The sequence below is a fragment of the Apteryx rowi genome, unplaced genomic scaffold (assembly GCF_003343035.1).
Source record: "Apteryx rowi isolate R43461 unplaced genomic scaffold, aptRow1 scaffold_944, whole genome shotgun sequence".
In the NCBI taxonomy this organism is placed as follows: domain Eukaryota; kingdom Metazoa; phylum Chordata; class Aves; order Apterygiformes; family Apterygidae; genus Apteryx; species Apteryx rowi.
The window spans coordinates 149,614-162,753 of NW_020451254.1; the positions used below are offsets into that span (position 1 = coordinate 149,614).

Sequence of the window (13,140 nt, forward strand, 5' to 3'; positions counted from 1 at the left end):
GCTGCCTCTGCTGCCGCCTCAATAAAGCGTTTGGATTATAAAGCCGTGTGGGTGTCTCTGAAATCCCTGCTGGAGCCCCAGCCCGGAGACAGGGCAGGCGGGACCCGCGTGCCCGCAGTGCCCCCRGGCTCGCGCCCTTCCTTCCCRCGGGATGGCTCGGCTCCCGGAGCCCCGTGGCCTCAGCGCGTCCCCGTGGAGGGGGCACCGGCATCGCACTTGGGGGGTCCCAGCGCTGATGAGGGCTCCCCGGGATCCTGGGGCACCTCCGTCTCTTGGGGCGCCTGGGTGCCGGCACGGGGCGGGTGCCCCCGCGCGTCGCTGCGCCCCACTGTGATGCGCGAGGGCGTCACACTGCACGGGGCCGCGTCCCCCCYGCCCTGGCGATAGGCGAGCCGGCGGCTCCGGCAGGGCGCAGGTGGCGAGCCCTGCCCAGTGCTAACACCCCCGTGGGGTGCTGCAGCCCCCCTTGCCCGCTGTCCCCCAGGGCCGCCCGGGGCTGGCAGGACCCCCCCGGTGCTGCTCCGCATCCGCCGAGATGAAGCGGCAGGCGCCGGAGGAGCCAGGTGAGCGCAGAGCATCCCGGCGGCTGCCCGCCAGTGGGGATTTCGGAGGGAGCAGGGGAGGCCRGGTCCGGCTTTGCAAACGCAGCCCCCCGTGCGCCAGGAGCATCCCCYGTCCATGCCGCGGCTGGGGCTCCTCGCGGCCCCGGTGCAGCGCTCGGGGGGTGACGGTGCCACCGTCCCTCGCGGCAGCGTGCGGGCTGTGCCAGCGGGCAGACTGTGACCCCGAGGTCTTTGGGCAGACGTGCTGGCAGGACGGGCTCTGTGTCCATGAGAACTGCTTGGTGAGTGCCCGGGGCTCAGCGCCCGGCCSGCACCCGCTGGCCCCCGCGGGCGGCCGTGCCCGGGGACACACGGCCTCGTTCCCTCCCGCAGTACCACGCCAGCGGGCTCAGCCAGAGGGGGGTCGACGGCGAGGGCTTCTATGGCTTCCTCTTCCCCGACATCCACCGGGAGCTGAAGCGGGCGGCCCAGAAGGTGAGGCCAGGCGGCAGTGGCCCCGCGGCGGTCCCATAGCTCGGCTCCAGCGTGCCGGCGGCCCGGCGGCTCCCGCAGCTCCGGCGCTGCACCAGCCCACGCGCTCCCGGGGATGCTCCAGCAGGAGGTGGCTGGCTGCAGCCAGATCCTCCCCCAGATCCTTGCATGGCCAAAGAGGCCCCTTTCTGCACAAAGCGGGACTTTGGAGGGGAAAATGATCAAAATGCTTCCCTTCGGCCTTACGGTTTTCACGCCTGAGGTTTTATACTTGGCATCCTGGGGCCGCAAAGACGCTCGGTGGAGGCGGCAGCYGGGCTGCCCGCGGGCCCACGGCGCTGATGCCGGCCACCGCCGCCGTGCTGTCCCCAGACCTGCTGCATCTGCCGGCGGCGGGGGGCCTCCGTTGCATGCCAGGGCCGGAGATGCCCCCGAAACTTCCACTTTCCCTGCGGTGGCAAGCGAGGCTGCGTCTCCCAGTTTTTCGGGGAGTTCAAGTGAGTGCGGAGGGCGCCGAGGAGGAGGAGGAGGAGGGCTGGCGCGGGGCAGGGAGCTGAGCCGCTGCCTCCGTCCTGTCCCGTCCTGTCCCGCAGGTCCTTCTGCTGGCAGCACCGGCCGGTGCAGCRGGTGCGGGCGCCGCAGCGGGGCCGGACGCCCTGCCTCATCTGCCAGGAGGCGGTGGTGGCGCGGCCCCGCTTCGGCATCCTGGGGTGCCCCGCGTGCCGCAGCGCCTGGTTTCACCGCGGCTGCATCCAGGTAGGCGCTCCCCGCCGCCGTGCCGCCCCCGCTCCCCTTCCGCGGCCCTGCTCCCGCCGGGACGCCCGTGGCACAGGGGCTCCCGGGCAGCCGCCTCTCCCCCCAGGGCCAGGCGCTGCGCTCTGCCTTGCACCACTTCCGCTGCCCGCTCTGCCAGGACRTGGAGACCTTCCAGGCGGAGATGTTTCGCCTCGGCATCAAAATCCCCGACAGGTCGGCGCCCGGCTCCCGGGCTGCGCGCGGGGCCGCTCYGGCCGGGGGCCGCTGGCTCACTCCCGCGCCCCGTCCCCCCCAGGGATGCCGCCTGGGAGGAGGAGGGGGCCTTCGACGACCACTACCGGCGGCACAGCTSCTGCGACGCCAGCCGGTGCCTCTGCCCGGCGGGCCGGGAGCAGGCGGAGGAGGAGGGGTAAGGCCGGCACGGAGGTTCCCGGGCGGGTGCCGAGGCCGCGTGCCGACGGGGCCGGGAGCGGGAGCTCTCCGGYCTCGGCCGCGGTGCCAGGCTCTCAGCGGCCCCGTGGCTCCCCCAGGCCCTGGCGCTTGCTGCTCTGCGACTCGTGCGCCTCCCGGGGCACCCACCGGCGCTGCGGTGGCCTCGCGGAGGCCGCCAGGACCTGGGAGTGCAGCGACTGCGCCGGCCCGGGCACCGGTGAGGGGCACGGCGGGGGGGGACGGGGTCCCCGGGGCTGCGCTGGGGGGCGGCCGCGCTCACCGCTGCCCCCCCGCCCCGCAGCCCCCCGCCAGCCCCCGGCCCCACGGCGTGGGGACCGTGCCGCAGCGCCTGCTCCGCGGGGACGACGGCGCCGGGAGAGGAGCCGGGATGCTCCGAGGCTGCCCCAAGGAAGCCCCTCGGCTGCCCCCCAGCCTGCGGCAGGTCCCTAATAAACGGCRAAAAAAAAACCACCCGCATGGGTCTGTGCTGGTGGCGGAGCTGCCGGGGAGGATTCCCGGGGTGGCGCTGGGGGACGCGGGAGCTGAGCCATCCCACGGGAAGGAAGGGCACGAGCCCGGGGTGCGCTGTGGGCACGTGGGTCCCGCCTGCCCCATCTCCAGGCCGGGGGCTCCAGCAGGGATTTCAGAGACACCCACACGGCTTTATAATCCAAACGCTTTATTGAGGCGGCAGCAGAGGCAGCYGCCTGAATCCTCACCAACAGGCATGTTCCGAACACGTACATTACTTAAATATTTAACTTCTTTTTGTATTTCCCTTTTTTCCTTTTTAGAAAAAATACTTAAGTTAAGTTAACCACAAATAACTTAAATAGATTAAATTGCTCCATTCCAGAAAGACACAGTGCAAGTGGTCCGTCGCGAGCGCGGGGGCCGGGCGGGCGGGCGGGCGGGCAGCAGCCGTGCCGCGGAGGGGGTCAGCAGCTGCCGCGGGACGCCGTCGGGGCCGGGTCAGTGCTGCTTCGCCTGGAAGTGTCGGAGGTGCGCCTGGACCCAGGCGGCCTGGGGGTCGGCGCAGACCTCCCGCTGCTTCTTGGTGACGAAGCTGCAGGAGCACGAGGCCGTGAGGAGGCTTTGCCGGGAGGACGCGGGGCGCCCCGGCCCCGGCCCCTCCGCGGCTCCCGGCCACCCCCCCCCAGCCCCGCTCCGGGGCCCACGCTCGTGCCGAGGGTCCCGGAGCGGCCCCGGCGCCCCGCTACTCACATCACTCCCGGCTGGGTGCAGCTGCTGCTGGTGACGTAGGCGGAGGCGACGAGGCCCCGCGGCACGGGCCGGGGCTGGTAGCTGAAGCAGCAGGCCGTGGGGACGCCGTCTGGCGGGAGGCAGCGAGGGGAGAGAGCCCCGGTGAGCCCCGACGCCTCGGCAGCCGCCGGCTGCGCCGCAGCCCCCGCCGGGCGCCCGGCCGGCCCTGCCGCACGCTGCCGCCCCGCGTCCCACCCCGGCCACGGCCCGCACAGACGGCGAGCGGGACGCCCCCGGCCCCGGCCCCACCGCGGCGCTTGCGGCCGTCGCCCGCTCCCAGCCCTCCGCCCTGGCGCCACCAGGGTCCCCGCGGACGGACGGGGAAGAGCCTCTCCCGGCCACCCGGCACCTCCCGGCACCGCATCACCCGCCCCGGCCCCGGCGCCGAGGAGCAAGGGAGCTGCCGCTCACCCAGATGGGCCTCGGCCGAGGAGCAGAGGGCAGCGAGCAGGAGAGCAGCCAGGGCGGCCRCCGAGACCTTCATGGTGCTGCTGGGGCTGAGGASTGGCAAGAGCGCGACCGGTGCTGCCGAGCTGCTCTCCTCTGCCCGATGCTCGGCCCCAGGCCGCTCTGCCCCTCTTATAGCCCAGCCGCTGGGCGGGCGCAGGGTTTCAAGGAAAGAAAATGAGCGCATCATAGCGGGAAATTATGTCAGGATGAGCCCCGTTTTGCTGAGCTGGAAAATGGGAGGAAGCCGTAAAAGGGGAAGCRCCAGCCCCGGCTCCGCCACTTTCAGATTCCATTTTCATGGCCGGAAGGGACCAGCCAGAGCCCCAACCCTGGACACCGGCCCTTCGCCCTGCTCGCCACACTGCTGCAACGAGACCTGCCGCCTCGGTGGCCGGTCCAGACCCAGCGTGGACCGGAGAGCTTCCCATCCCAAGCCCTGGTGGAAATCCAAAGCAGGCCACCGCGAAGCGCTTTCACCAACTTCCTGGGCAGGGATTTGCATTGCGACAGTCCCGTGCAACATCGCTGCATCATCGCAGATCTGCTCTTCTGCCGCCGAGCCGAGCACAGCGGAGCCGGCTCTGCACAGTCACCCCAGGCACTGTCATTATTGCTGGCAGTAAAAGCATTGCCACAATTAAAATCATTAACTTTTCCATCCCTTTCCGCAGCCTGGGAGCAAAACAGCCCCTAAAGGTGGGTTGAGAGACAGCACCAGTGGAGGAGGGTTTCCTTGGCTAGGAGGCTACCAGCCTTGAAGGGCAACTGGCCAACAAGTCTCATCAGGCCARTGGTGTCCTCTATTAAAGCCATCTGCCAGGGTGGCTGCTCAGTCCTGACCATGCTCCTTGGAAACCTGCTCAACGTAGCTCTTTTTTTCACCAGACCACAGGCATAGACATCAAAAAGCCTCCTGCAAAACCACGGAATTTACCGCTTCTTGTTGAAGCAGCCTAGGAAACCTGCCTGTCCATGGCTTGACACCCTCAGGCAAGCCGGGGGATGCTCCTTGAGGTTTTGGGAAATGTCACCACGGTGTGAAGGCCATGCGCAGCCAAGACTGCTGAAATGTGGTGGTAGCTGGAGACCACAAGGGATGTGGAAACTTGAGGATGATGGCTAGGCGCTGGGTGACTATTTTTCGGGGGGAGAAGCCAGATGCCCACAGGGTTGATCTGTGATGACCAGCTGGGGTTTTCCCCAGCACCCCCGAGGCCTGGAGAGGGAGAGATCCCRCAGGAAAGGCCAGCCTGGGTGGAAACACCGGGGCTGAGCTCCCTCTGCACCCAAAAGGCAGGTGTGCGTGGGAACCCCATTGCCCACGGGAACCCTTTGGGTTGCATCCTTTCTGAGGACAAAGTGTGAATTTTGGCTTTCTGCTCCTCTCCTGCGGTTGTTCCTSGGTTTCGGCTCATCCAAGGGCAGCACATTCTTGGTTCCCAGAAGTCATGAAGCAGGCTCCCAAACGAGATGGCCTTTGAATCAGTCTTGTGATATGTGTCCTGATTCCTGAGAGAGTATGAGTCACTTGAAACTGCCAGCACGGGCTGACCCRTGCTCGCAGAAGCCTGGGGCTGGAGCTTCAACGAGCAGCGGCAGAGATGGGGAGCCCTGAAACGAATCTGCAAGAGTCAGCAGCCGGGGCCGCGTCGTAGGAAGCTTTTTCCGCACGCGATGTTCAATATTCAACATTTGTGAGATGGGCTCTGGACTCGGATTGCGAGTTTGCGCAGAGATTAATCTGATTTTCCAGGGCCCTCTGTGTATTTATTTCCAGAGCACCGCAGACCTTTGGGTACAGGATGTGGGGAGAGATTGGTGGCTCTGGAAAAAACCTCCACACCCCGGGGGTGTAGCAGTGTCGCTGTTACTAATACTATCGCTCCCGTGCTCCACCCGGCCGGCCTGCCCCCAGGGCCATGCCCGCATGGTGCAAAGAGCTTTCCCGCTCTGCAGAGACACCGACGGCTTTGCAGAGGTTCAGCACCACCACGGGCAACCTTTGGAAAGCATCAGCGGAGGCGCTGCTCGGGATGGCGCTTCCCACCAGACCCTGGCGCTGCCRCCGGAGCTGGCCCAGCCACGACGGAGGGAGGAAACGCGGAGAAAGCCAAGGCATGCATTTTCACTTAGTTCCTTATTTTAGGGAAATCATTGAAACGAGTGACATCATGATCCAATTTTCTTCACCAACAAGCTGCTATTTTGGCTGTCCCGGTCCGAGGCAGCTCTGATGCAAGCCGCATGGGAAGCGAGAAAGTCCCTGGTTGCCTCCGCCTGGAGCGGTTCCACTTGGACACGTGCTGCCCTTCCTTCACGTGCCCGGCCGGAGCCGTCGCTCCCACCAGGCTTGGAGCGAGCCAGGGCCATTCTCACCCCCAGGAGTGGAGAGCAGCCATCACCTTGGGGCTTTGGCGTTTTGCAGGGATTTCCCTTGCTCTCTGGGGACCGGGCTGTCACTGCAGGATCCCTCAGCCCCCCGGCTGCCTTGCCCTGCTCCTTGCCTGCGGAGCATCGGGCAGAGCCGCATCCCTAAACCTCTGTCCCCAGCAGCCAGCATTCAATGCCCTGCTCCTCTCCAGGAYGCCCGGCTGCAATGCAGCTGCCCCCTTCCAGCTGCACTTCTCCCTCSGCAGCTCCGGCAGAGAGATTAAAAGACAAAAAAAGCAACCCCCCCCAAACCTAAATAGGCATAAATAAAAAAAAACACCCAACCCCCAACCCCTGCACCAGCTGCCTGCACCTGGCTGCCCCTGCCTCAATCAGCACCCAAGGGCTGGCAGCTGTGTGGGGCCTCCTTAAACCCCTCGCCCGGGGCAGGGGCTGTTTCATCTGCGGGGAGAACCTGGGGGCAGCTCTTAGTCTTAGCGCTGAGCCTGATGCCCTGAGTTTGCAGAGCATCTCAGGGTCTGTCTTTCTCTCCTCTGGTAGCACTACCCYCCTAAGGTCTCCCGGGCTGTTTCTAGGTCCCTGTGACAAGGTGAAACCCCAACATGAGCCCTCCTTTCCCAGGAGGGACGTGCATCTTCTCACGTCAGCGACATGGATGTGCAGGTCAGAGCAGGGCATTTTATTAAGTCAGTAGAGGACAATACAGTAGTGTTGAGCGGCGGAYGCGACGCGACCGTAGGGGATGAGGGGAGCAGACGGGGCTCGCTCCGTAAGTTGACAAGACCAGACATCGGAAAACATGGATAATTAAGGGCTATAAATAAATAGCATGTGTGTCAGCTGCTGCTTAAAGTCTAGATGATGTCTGATTTTTCCTCTGTAGGTACTTCTGGAACCACGCTGCTTTGGGGTCCACGCAGACTTTCTTCCCCCTCGGCAGCTCGATGCTGGGAAGAGATGGAGGCTGTCATTAGTTTGCCGCTTGCCGGCACCGGGACGTGCCCGGGGGTCCTCTGCRGTGGCCCTGCCCGCGGGCGAGAGGCCACGCAGCCCCGGGGACCTCCACCTTGAGTCTTGCACCAGCAGCACCCCCCTCTGACAGCTCCCAAAATTGCTGGCTTTTAGCAACCTCTAGCCCTCTTTCCTCAGTCTTTAACATCTGCCTCTTTCCCAGCTGGCAGCTTAAAAATCGGGTTTATTGGAATATTTGGCATAAATCGGCAAGGAGGGTGTTTTGTAGCAATAGCGGGGCCACATGCGGCACGTCCCCTTTGAGGGCGGCTTGTCCTGGGGTCTCAGCCATAATGGGGTAATTAGCGGGGGCATCGCGGGCATGCGGGGCCAGGTGAGGAGGAGCGCGGCGGCGGGGAGGAAGGCTGCGGCCGGCGGGACGCAGCCGCTGGGGGATACTCACAGCACGGCTTTGCGGGTGCAGGCGGGTGACGTCTGCCTGTAGCTTTTGATGAAGAAGGCAGGGATTGGGCTTCGGATGAACATCTCYGGGTAACAGCATGTGGTGTAGTGGCTGTGGACTGAGAGGGAGCAATGGAGCTTGGCGCTGTCCCACACGAGTCACGACCTGAGTCAGTTCTCTACCCATCCTCCTTGCCGATGACAGCTACAGCCAAGGGCAATGAAAAGCCAGGGTCTGGCTCCACTGAAACCATGCCACAGTCTGTTCCCCCCCCTTTTAATGGGAATGGGGCAGCCCAGGCAGCTTAGGATACCCTTCAGCAACTGAAACCCACAGCCAGAAGCAGGAATTCAGGCAGTTCTCCCCTCCCTGACTTCCCCAGCCCCAGGCTGGAGGAGGCTGGGATGGGACCGGGGCAGCCTGCGGGGTACGAGAAGAGGCTCCAAGTTGGTACTTACAGGACTTGCCCTGGGTTTCAGTCCACAGAGCAGCGAGAAGCAGAGAAACCAGGGCCAAGGAGAAGACCTTCATGTCCAGGCTGGGTCTCGGTTGGCCTCAGTGGCAGTCTAGCTCTTGCTGGCTTGAGGTCGCTTAGACCTGCCTGCTGCTCCTTGCTGTGCCTCTGCGTTATATAGCCCACAGCGAGGATTTCCATGACTGCTCTGGACTCTCCCCGGTGGAAGAACCACTCGAAGTTTTTTATAAATGCCAATCGATGAGTGGAAACTTTTTGTGGTCAGCACCTCTCCAGCCCCTCCATGCTCCAGCCCTGTGGCTAGAAGAAGGATGCTGGAAAGTCTGGTAACAACCCAGCAGCTCTGCACCAGGGCGATGCTCGGGGGCCCGCAGTCTATTTTGGGTTCAGCTGTTGCCACTGACAAACCACACAGGATGATGCTTGCGTCCTCGCTCGYGCTTGCTAAAGCCCCACGCGAGTCTATTAGCAAAAAACCACCTGCCGACGGCCCGTCCGTGATGCTCATCCTGCTCCCCCCAGCCCGACCCCAGCACCGAGCGCCCCCGCAGTGCCCGTGCCCATCTCCTCCATCTCCTCCATCTCGTCCCTGGGTGGCCCCGCAGCGAGGGCTGTGTCCCCGGGGGGCCTGGCAAGGCATCGCTGCGGGGGCGGGGGGGGGGGATTGAATTTTGGCCAGGGGTCTCTGTCCGGTTGGCAGGGACGGATGGAGAAACGTGGGAAGCCTCCTCTTTGCAGGCTTGGCACCAACCCGGGGCTGGTGCCACCTCCGAAGCCCCCAGGGACAGGGTCTGCTCCCGCACCCCCGCCGTGGGACCGGTCAGGGCTTGGTCTCCTCCCAGCTCCTTGTTGCTCCCGGCACTAACAGCTGCAGCCGTAATTAACGCTCAGGCAAGGAAAGGCGGCGGCAGCAGCAGCGTCCCGGCCGCTCCCACGGCTCAGAGACTTGCCCAGCCAGATGTTCGCGTACACGACGTGATGTTTAATTCTATTTATTGTGTCGTACAAAAAGTAACCGCGCAGAYGTTTCTCCTTAACCCCGGCGCGAGAGAGGCTCCTCGGGGCGTTGAGCGCAAGCCGACGGTGCTGTTGCGCGAAGCGATGAGCCGGCGGGCTGGCTGGGAAGGCGGCGGCGCGGTTGGCTGATCCCTGGCTAAGAAACGGTCCTGCCTCGGCCCCGGCACGGAGGAGAGCGAGGGCCACGGGGGGCCGCGTGCGCCCGGAGGGGCTGCGAGCTCCAGCGCCCCAGGACATCCACGCCGCGCGGCAGCCAGCGCCCCGAGGGGTCGTCCCGTCCCGTCCCGTCCCATCCCGGGGCACGGGAAGGGCCCCTCTGCTTGGGGGRGGCGAGCGAGGCGCGTCCTGGGGGCACGGCGAGCCCCGAGCGCGGTGCTGCTGGCGGCTGCTCCTCGCGTGCCCCTGGGCGAAGGCGCCGCGTGGCGGGGGGCCACCGCGTGCGCGCGCGCGCTCCCTCCCCGCGGCCCCCCTAGCTGGGGATGGAGAAGGAGCTGATCTTGAAGGTCTCCTGGTACTTCTTCACCCAGGTCCTGCTGGCTTGGGCGCAGATCTCTTTGCCGTTTTTCACCTTGAATCTGGCGGAGGAGGGACGAGACGGGGGTGAGCRGGCGGGCGGCCGGCGCGGAGCCCGCGACACGGACACGTCTGCCCCCGATTCCCGGGGTTTTTGAAGGGCAGCGTGTCCTCCAGCAGCGCCGGCACCCTGCCGGCCGGGGGACGGGATGGGATGGGAGAGCGCTCCGGCGTCCCGGCGGGATGGGCGCCCTGGGGAGGGGAAGCGGGTACTCACATCACGGCCCGGTGCGGGCACTCGGGGCTGGTGGCGTAGCAATCCACTATGTTGTCCTTCTTGATCCTTCTCATCTGGAAGTTGAAGCAGCACTTGTCCGGCATGCCCGGGGCTCCTAGGGGACAGCGAGAGCTCGGCTTGGGCTGGAGGCAGCCGCCTGCCGCCCGGACACCCTGCGCGAAGGAAACGCATCCCTGCGGCCCTCCCCGGGGCACCCCCGCGTCTCCCCCCATCCCCGCGTCCCGGGGCTCTCCGCGCTCCCGCCGGCGCTGCTCACTCTGGGCCAGGCTCCGGCAGCACAGCGCAGCGAGGAGGAAGAGGAGGAGGAGGAAGGCGCAGACGGCGCCGGCTGCCTTCGCCATGCCGAGGTGCAGCTGGGCGACGGAGCCGGTGGGATTCTTCTGCCGGGGCTGCCGGGCGGCTTTTATTGGGGAGCGTGGGGCGGCGATTGCGTGGGAAGGGGGAGGACCTGGTCCCCGGCCACGTCCCAAAGCACAGAGGGTGGGGGATGATCTTCCCCTCCCAGAACAGCTCCAAGAAGGAAAAATCCCGGCTCCCAGCTGGTGCTCTTGGCCCCCGGAGGGGCTCAGGCTCTTCCCAGGCTCCCGGCTCCGGCGTCACAGCTGGTGGTCGGGTCATGCTTGAGGTCCAGCTCGGCGCCCCGGCCCCCGGGGAAGGAGCGTGTCCCGTGGCAGGGCGTTCGGGGCAGGAGCCGGCAGCCCCGACACAGGGACGAGGCCGGCCCCGACGCCGTCGCTCCGATGGGACCAGGGCCGGGCTCGGCTCCCTGATGGAGGGAGCAGTCGGCATCGGCAGCTGCCGGCCCGTGGCCTCCCTGGGCGCGGCGAAGGCCCGGCTTGGTTTGCCCGGCCCCTGCGGGGTGCAGACGGCCGAGCGCGGCCCTGACACCCCCTTCCGAAAAGCCCTGGGGAAACAGCCGCTGTTTAGGTGGGAAAGCTACTTTCTCAGGACGAAAATTTCCACTGGAAACATGGCTTTGCACTGTTTTTGGCGCGTGTTTGGGGATCTTTGGGTGCTGGGAGAGGCYGGGGGCCGGCGCCTCAGTTTACCTCCCCCGGAGGCTGGGGCGGGCAGCAGCTCGCATCCGCGGCTGGGCTGCGCTGGGAAACGCAGAGGCCGGTTTGGGGCTTTTCCGGTGGATTCTGTCTGTCCGCAGCTGGCCGAAGAGCCCACTGTCCGCTGTTCCCAAACGCCTCCGGGGACGCACATCGCAGGTGCTGGCAGCTGGCGGGCGGTGGGAACCGGCTCGGAGCTGGGAGCTGCGTCTGCACAGCAGCGGTTCCCTGCCAGCCCAGCTGGCCAGGCAAATCGTGCTCCGGGAAGCGGATGGGAACCGCGTCCAGCGACGGCCTCTTCTCTCCTTCTGTGGTTATCGCAAATATCTCCCTGAGCCCGTCAGCAGCGCTGCTCGGGGGCTTCGGTCCCGGCAAGCGGGTTTCGGCCATCCCTTCACCTTGGTTTGTGCTCCCACCTATATCCCGGGAAATGTTTTGCACCAGGGGATGTTTTGCACTGGCCTCTTCAGCTTTCATCCGGTGGCCAAACTGGGGAGTCCCCACCTGACCTGGGGTGGAGGAGGACGAGGGGGCTGGCGCAGGCCGGATGGGACCCGGCGCCACCTCCGCGGCGGGGTTGTGCAAGCGCGCGCGTGTCCCTCCGTTTGCTCTTCTCCGAAGGCGTTTCCCGGAAAACAGCCTGGACTTCAGGCTGCAAAAGGCTGCCCGGCTCCTCTGCTGGGATGCAAGCGCGGAGAAGGGCCGGCGCAGGCAGCGGCGCCGAGGCTGCCGGGGAAATGCCCTTCCCGCAGCGCCCGGGGCGAGGGGGGCGGCTGCTTCGCCCCGCCGCGGGCTCGTTTGGGTGCCGGCTGGCTGAGCCGCGAGAGCAGGTCCAGGGGGGCCAAAATCAGCTGCCTCGGGCTGGGCTGTGTTATTTTGCCCGAGGAAGAGCGTGGCACAACTTTGTCCTGAGGATCGCCCGGTCCCGCGTCTCCCTCTGGACAGCGCGGCACGCTCGCTTTCCCTAGGATTGATCCTCAAAAGGGTTCGGCAGGGCTTGCCGACACCTGTCCCAACAGAAATGAGCTGGGGAAAACAGAGCCCTGGGGCTTTCCCTGCATCATCCCAAAGCCGATTTAATTTCCTATCTTCCCAGCCTGGGCTGATCCCCGGAGAGCGGAGGAAAGTGGATGCTTCCTGGACACGCAGCTGTCTGGCTCCTGCCGGCTGGATCGGCCCTTCCCCTCGGTGCTCCCGGCGCGGCTCCCACGTGGCTCCCTGCCCTGCCGGCGTCCGCCTCGCCCCGGCGCAGCCTTCCTCCCGCCCGCCGCGGGGTCTGCCTCCCGCGCACGCGTCCCGCAGGGCGAGCGGGGTCTCCGCCAGCGCTGGGAGCCCCGTCCCTGGCCCTGAGGTTCGCCCAGCCCGGTGCTCCGGCCGGGCAGCACGGCACGCTGGCGTGCCCAGACGGGGTCTTAAAAACGGTTCAGCAGGGCTCACCGAACCCCCAAAACAGAAACGATTTCAAGCTGGGGAAAATTTAGCCCCCGAATGACGGCTGTTTTCCTTGCAGTGAGAAATAGTCACGCAACCTAAAGAATGAGGTTTTTTGGTGCTGGGAAAGAGCCCCCGTAAAGGTTCCCATGAAAAACGCCTGGATGCATCGAACTGGGGAAATCCAGGGATGATGTTACCAGCACCTGCTGCGTCCATCCCTCCCGCGGCCCCCGTGCCGAGGAGCCGCGACGTGCCACTGCCTGCGGGACGGCCCCCCCGGCCGGGGAGGAAGGGGGCCACGGCGTGAGCCGGGCTGCCGCCGGGTCGAGGAGCTGGGGGGCTGCAGCCCCCCGCTGTCCCCCGCGCTTGCCTCGGCTCGCCGGGAAAATCCTCCCCGTCCGCAGCCGCCTGCCCTGGCGCTGGCGAAACCCCAAAACCCCGCGGCGGTGACGGAGACGTCGACCAGACGGGGGTTGATTGGGTTTATCGGGGCTGGCGCTGGAGACATCCGTCGGGCTCAGGAGAGCCGGAGGCAAAGACGAGCGTTTTCCCATCATGGCAGGAAAAAAGAGCAAAACAGCAGCTTCTGAGAGCGGCAGGCGAGTCCG

General features: G+C 66.1%; 4 protein-coding genes across 4 annotated transcripts; 1 reads left to right on the forward strand and 3 right to left on the reverse strand.

The window, feature by feature from the left end:
- Window positions 1–535: 535 nt before the first annotated feature.
- Window positions 536–3,039, forward strand: LOC112978580 (PHD finger protein 7-like). The gene is made up of 9 exons (XM_026092184.1): window positions 536–563; window positions 753–844; window positions 936–1,037; window positions 1,407–1,531; window positions 1,628–1,790; window positions 1,897–2,003; window positions 2,086–2,199; window positions 2,321–2,439; window positions 3,017–3,039. The coding sequence occupies exons 1-9, from the start codon at window positions 536–538 to the stop codon at window positions 3,037–3,039; spliced, it is 873 nt and encodes a 290-aa protein (XP_025947969.1).
- Window positions 3,040–3,194: 155 nt separating this feature from the next.
- Window positions 3,195–3,969, reverse strand: LOC112978586 (C-C motif chemokine 3-like). The gene is made up of 3 exons (XM_026092189.1): window positions 3,897–3,969; window positions 3,447–3,555; window positions 3,195–3,288 (listed from the first exon to the last, which is right to left on the reverse strand). Exons 1-3 carry the CDS (start codon window positions 3,967–3,969, stop codon window positions 3,195–3,197), a joined length of 276 nt encoding a protein of 91 aa, XP_025947974.1.
- Window positions 3,970–7,173: 3,204 nt separating this feature from the next.
- Window positions 7,174–8,271, reverse strand: LOC112978588 (C-C motif chemokine 26-like). The gene is made up of 3 exons (XM_026092191.1): window positions 8,199–8,271; window positions 7,741–7,858; window positions 7,174–7,273 (listed from the first exon to the last, which is right to left on the reverse strand). The coding sequence occupies exons 1-3, from the start codon at window positions 8,269–8,271 to the stop codon at window positions 7,174–7,176; spliced, it is 291 nt and encodes a 96-aa protein (XP_025947976.1).
- A 1,430-nt stretch (window positions 8,272–9,701) lies between these two features.
- On the reverse strand, window positions 9,702–10,384 carry LOC112978589 (C-C motif chemokine 4-like). The gene is made up of 3 exons (XM_026092192.1): window positions 10,300–10,384; window positions 10,023–10,137; window positions 9,702–9,807 (listed from the first exon to the last, which is right to left on the reverse strand). The coding sequence occupies exons 1-3, from the start codon at window positions 10,382–10,384 to the stop codon at window positions 9,702–9,704; spliced, it is 306 nt and encodes a 101-aa protein (XP_025947977.1).
- Between the last annotated feature and the right edge of the window lie 2,756 nt (window positions 10,385–13,140).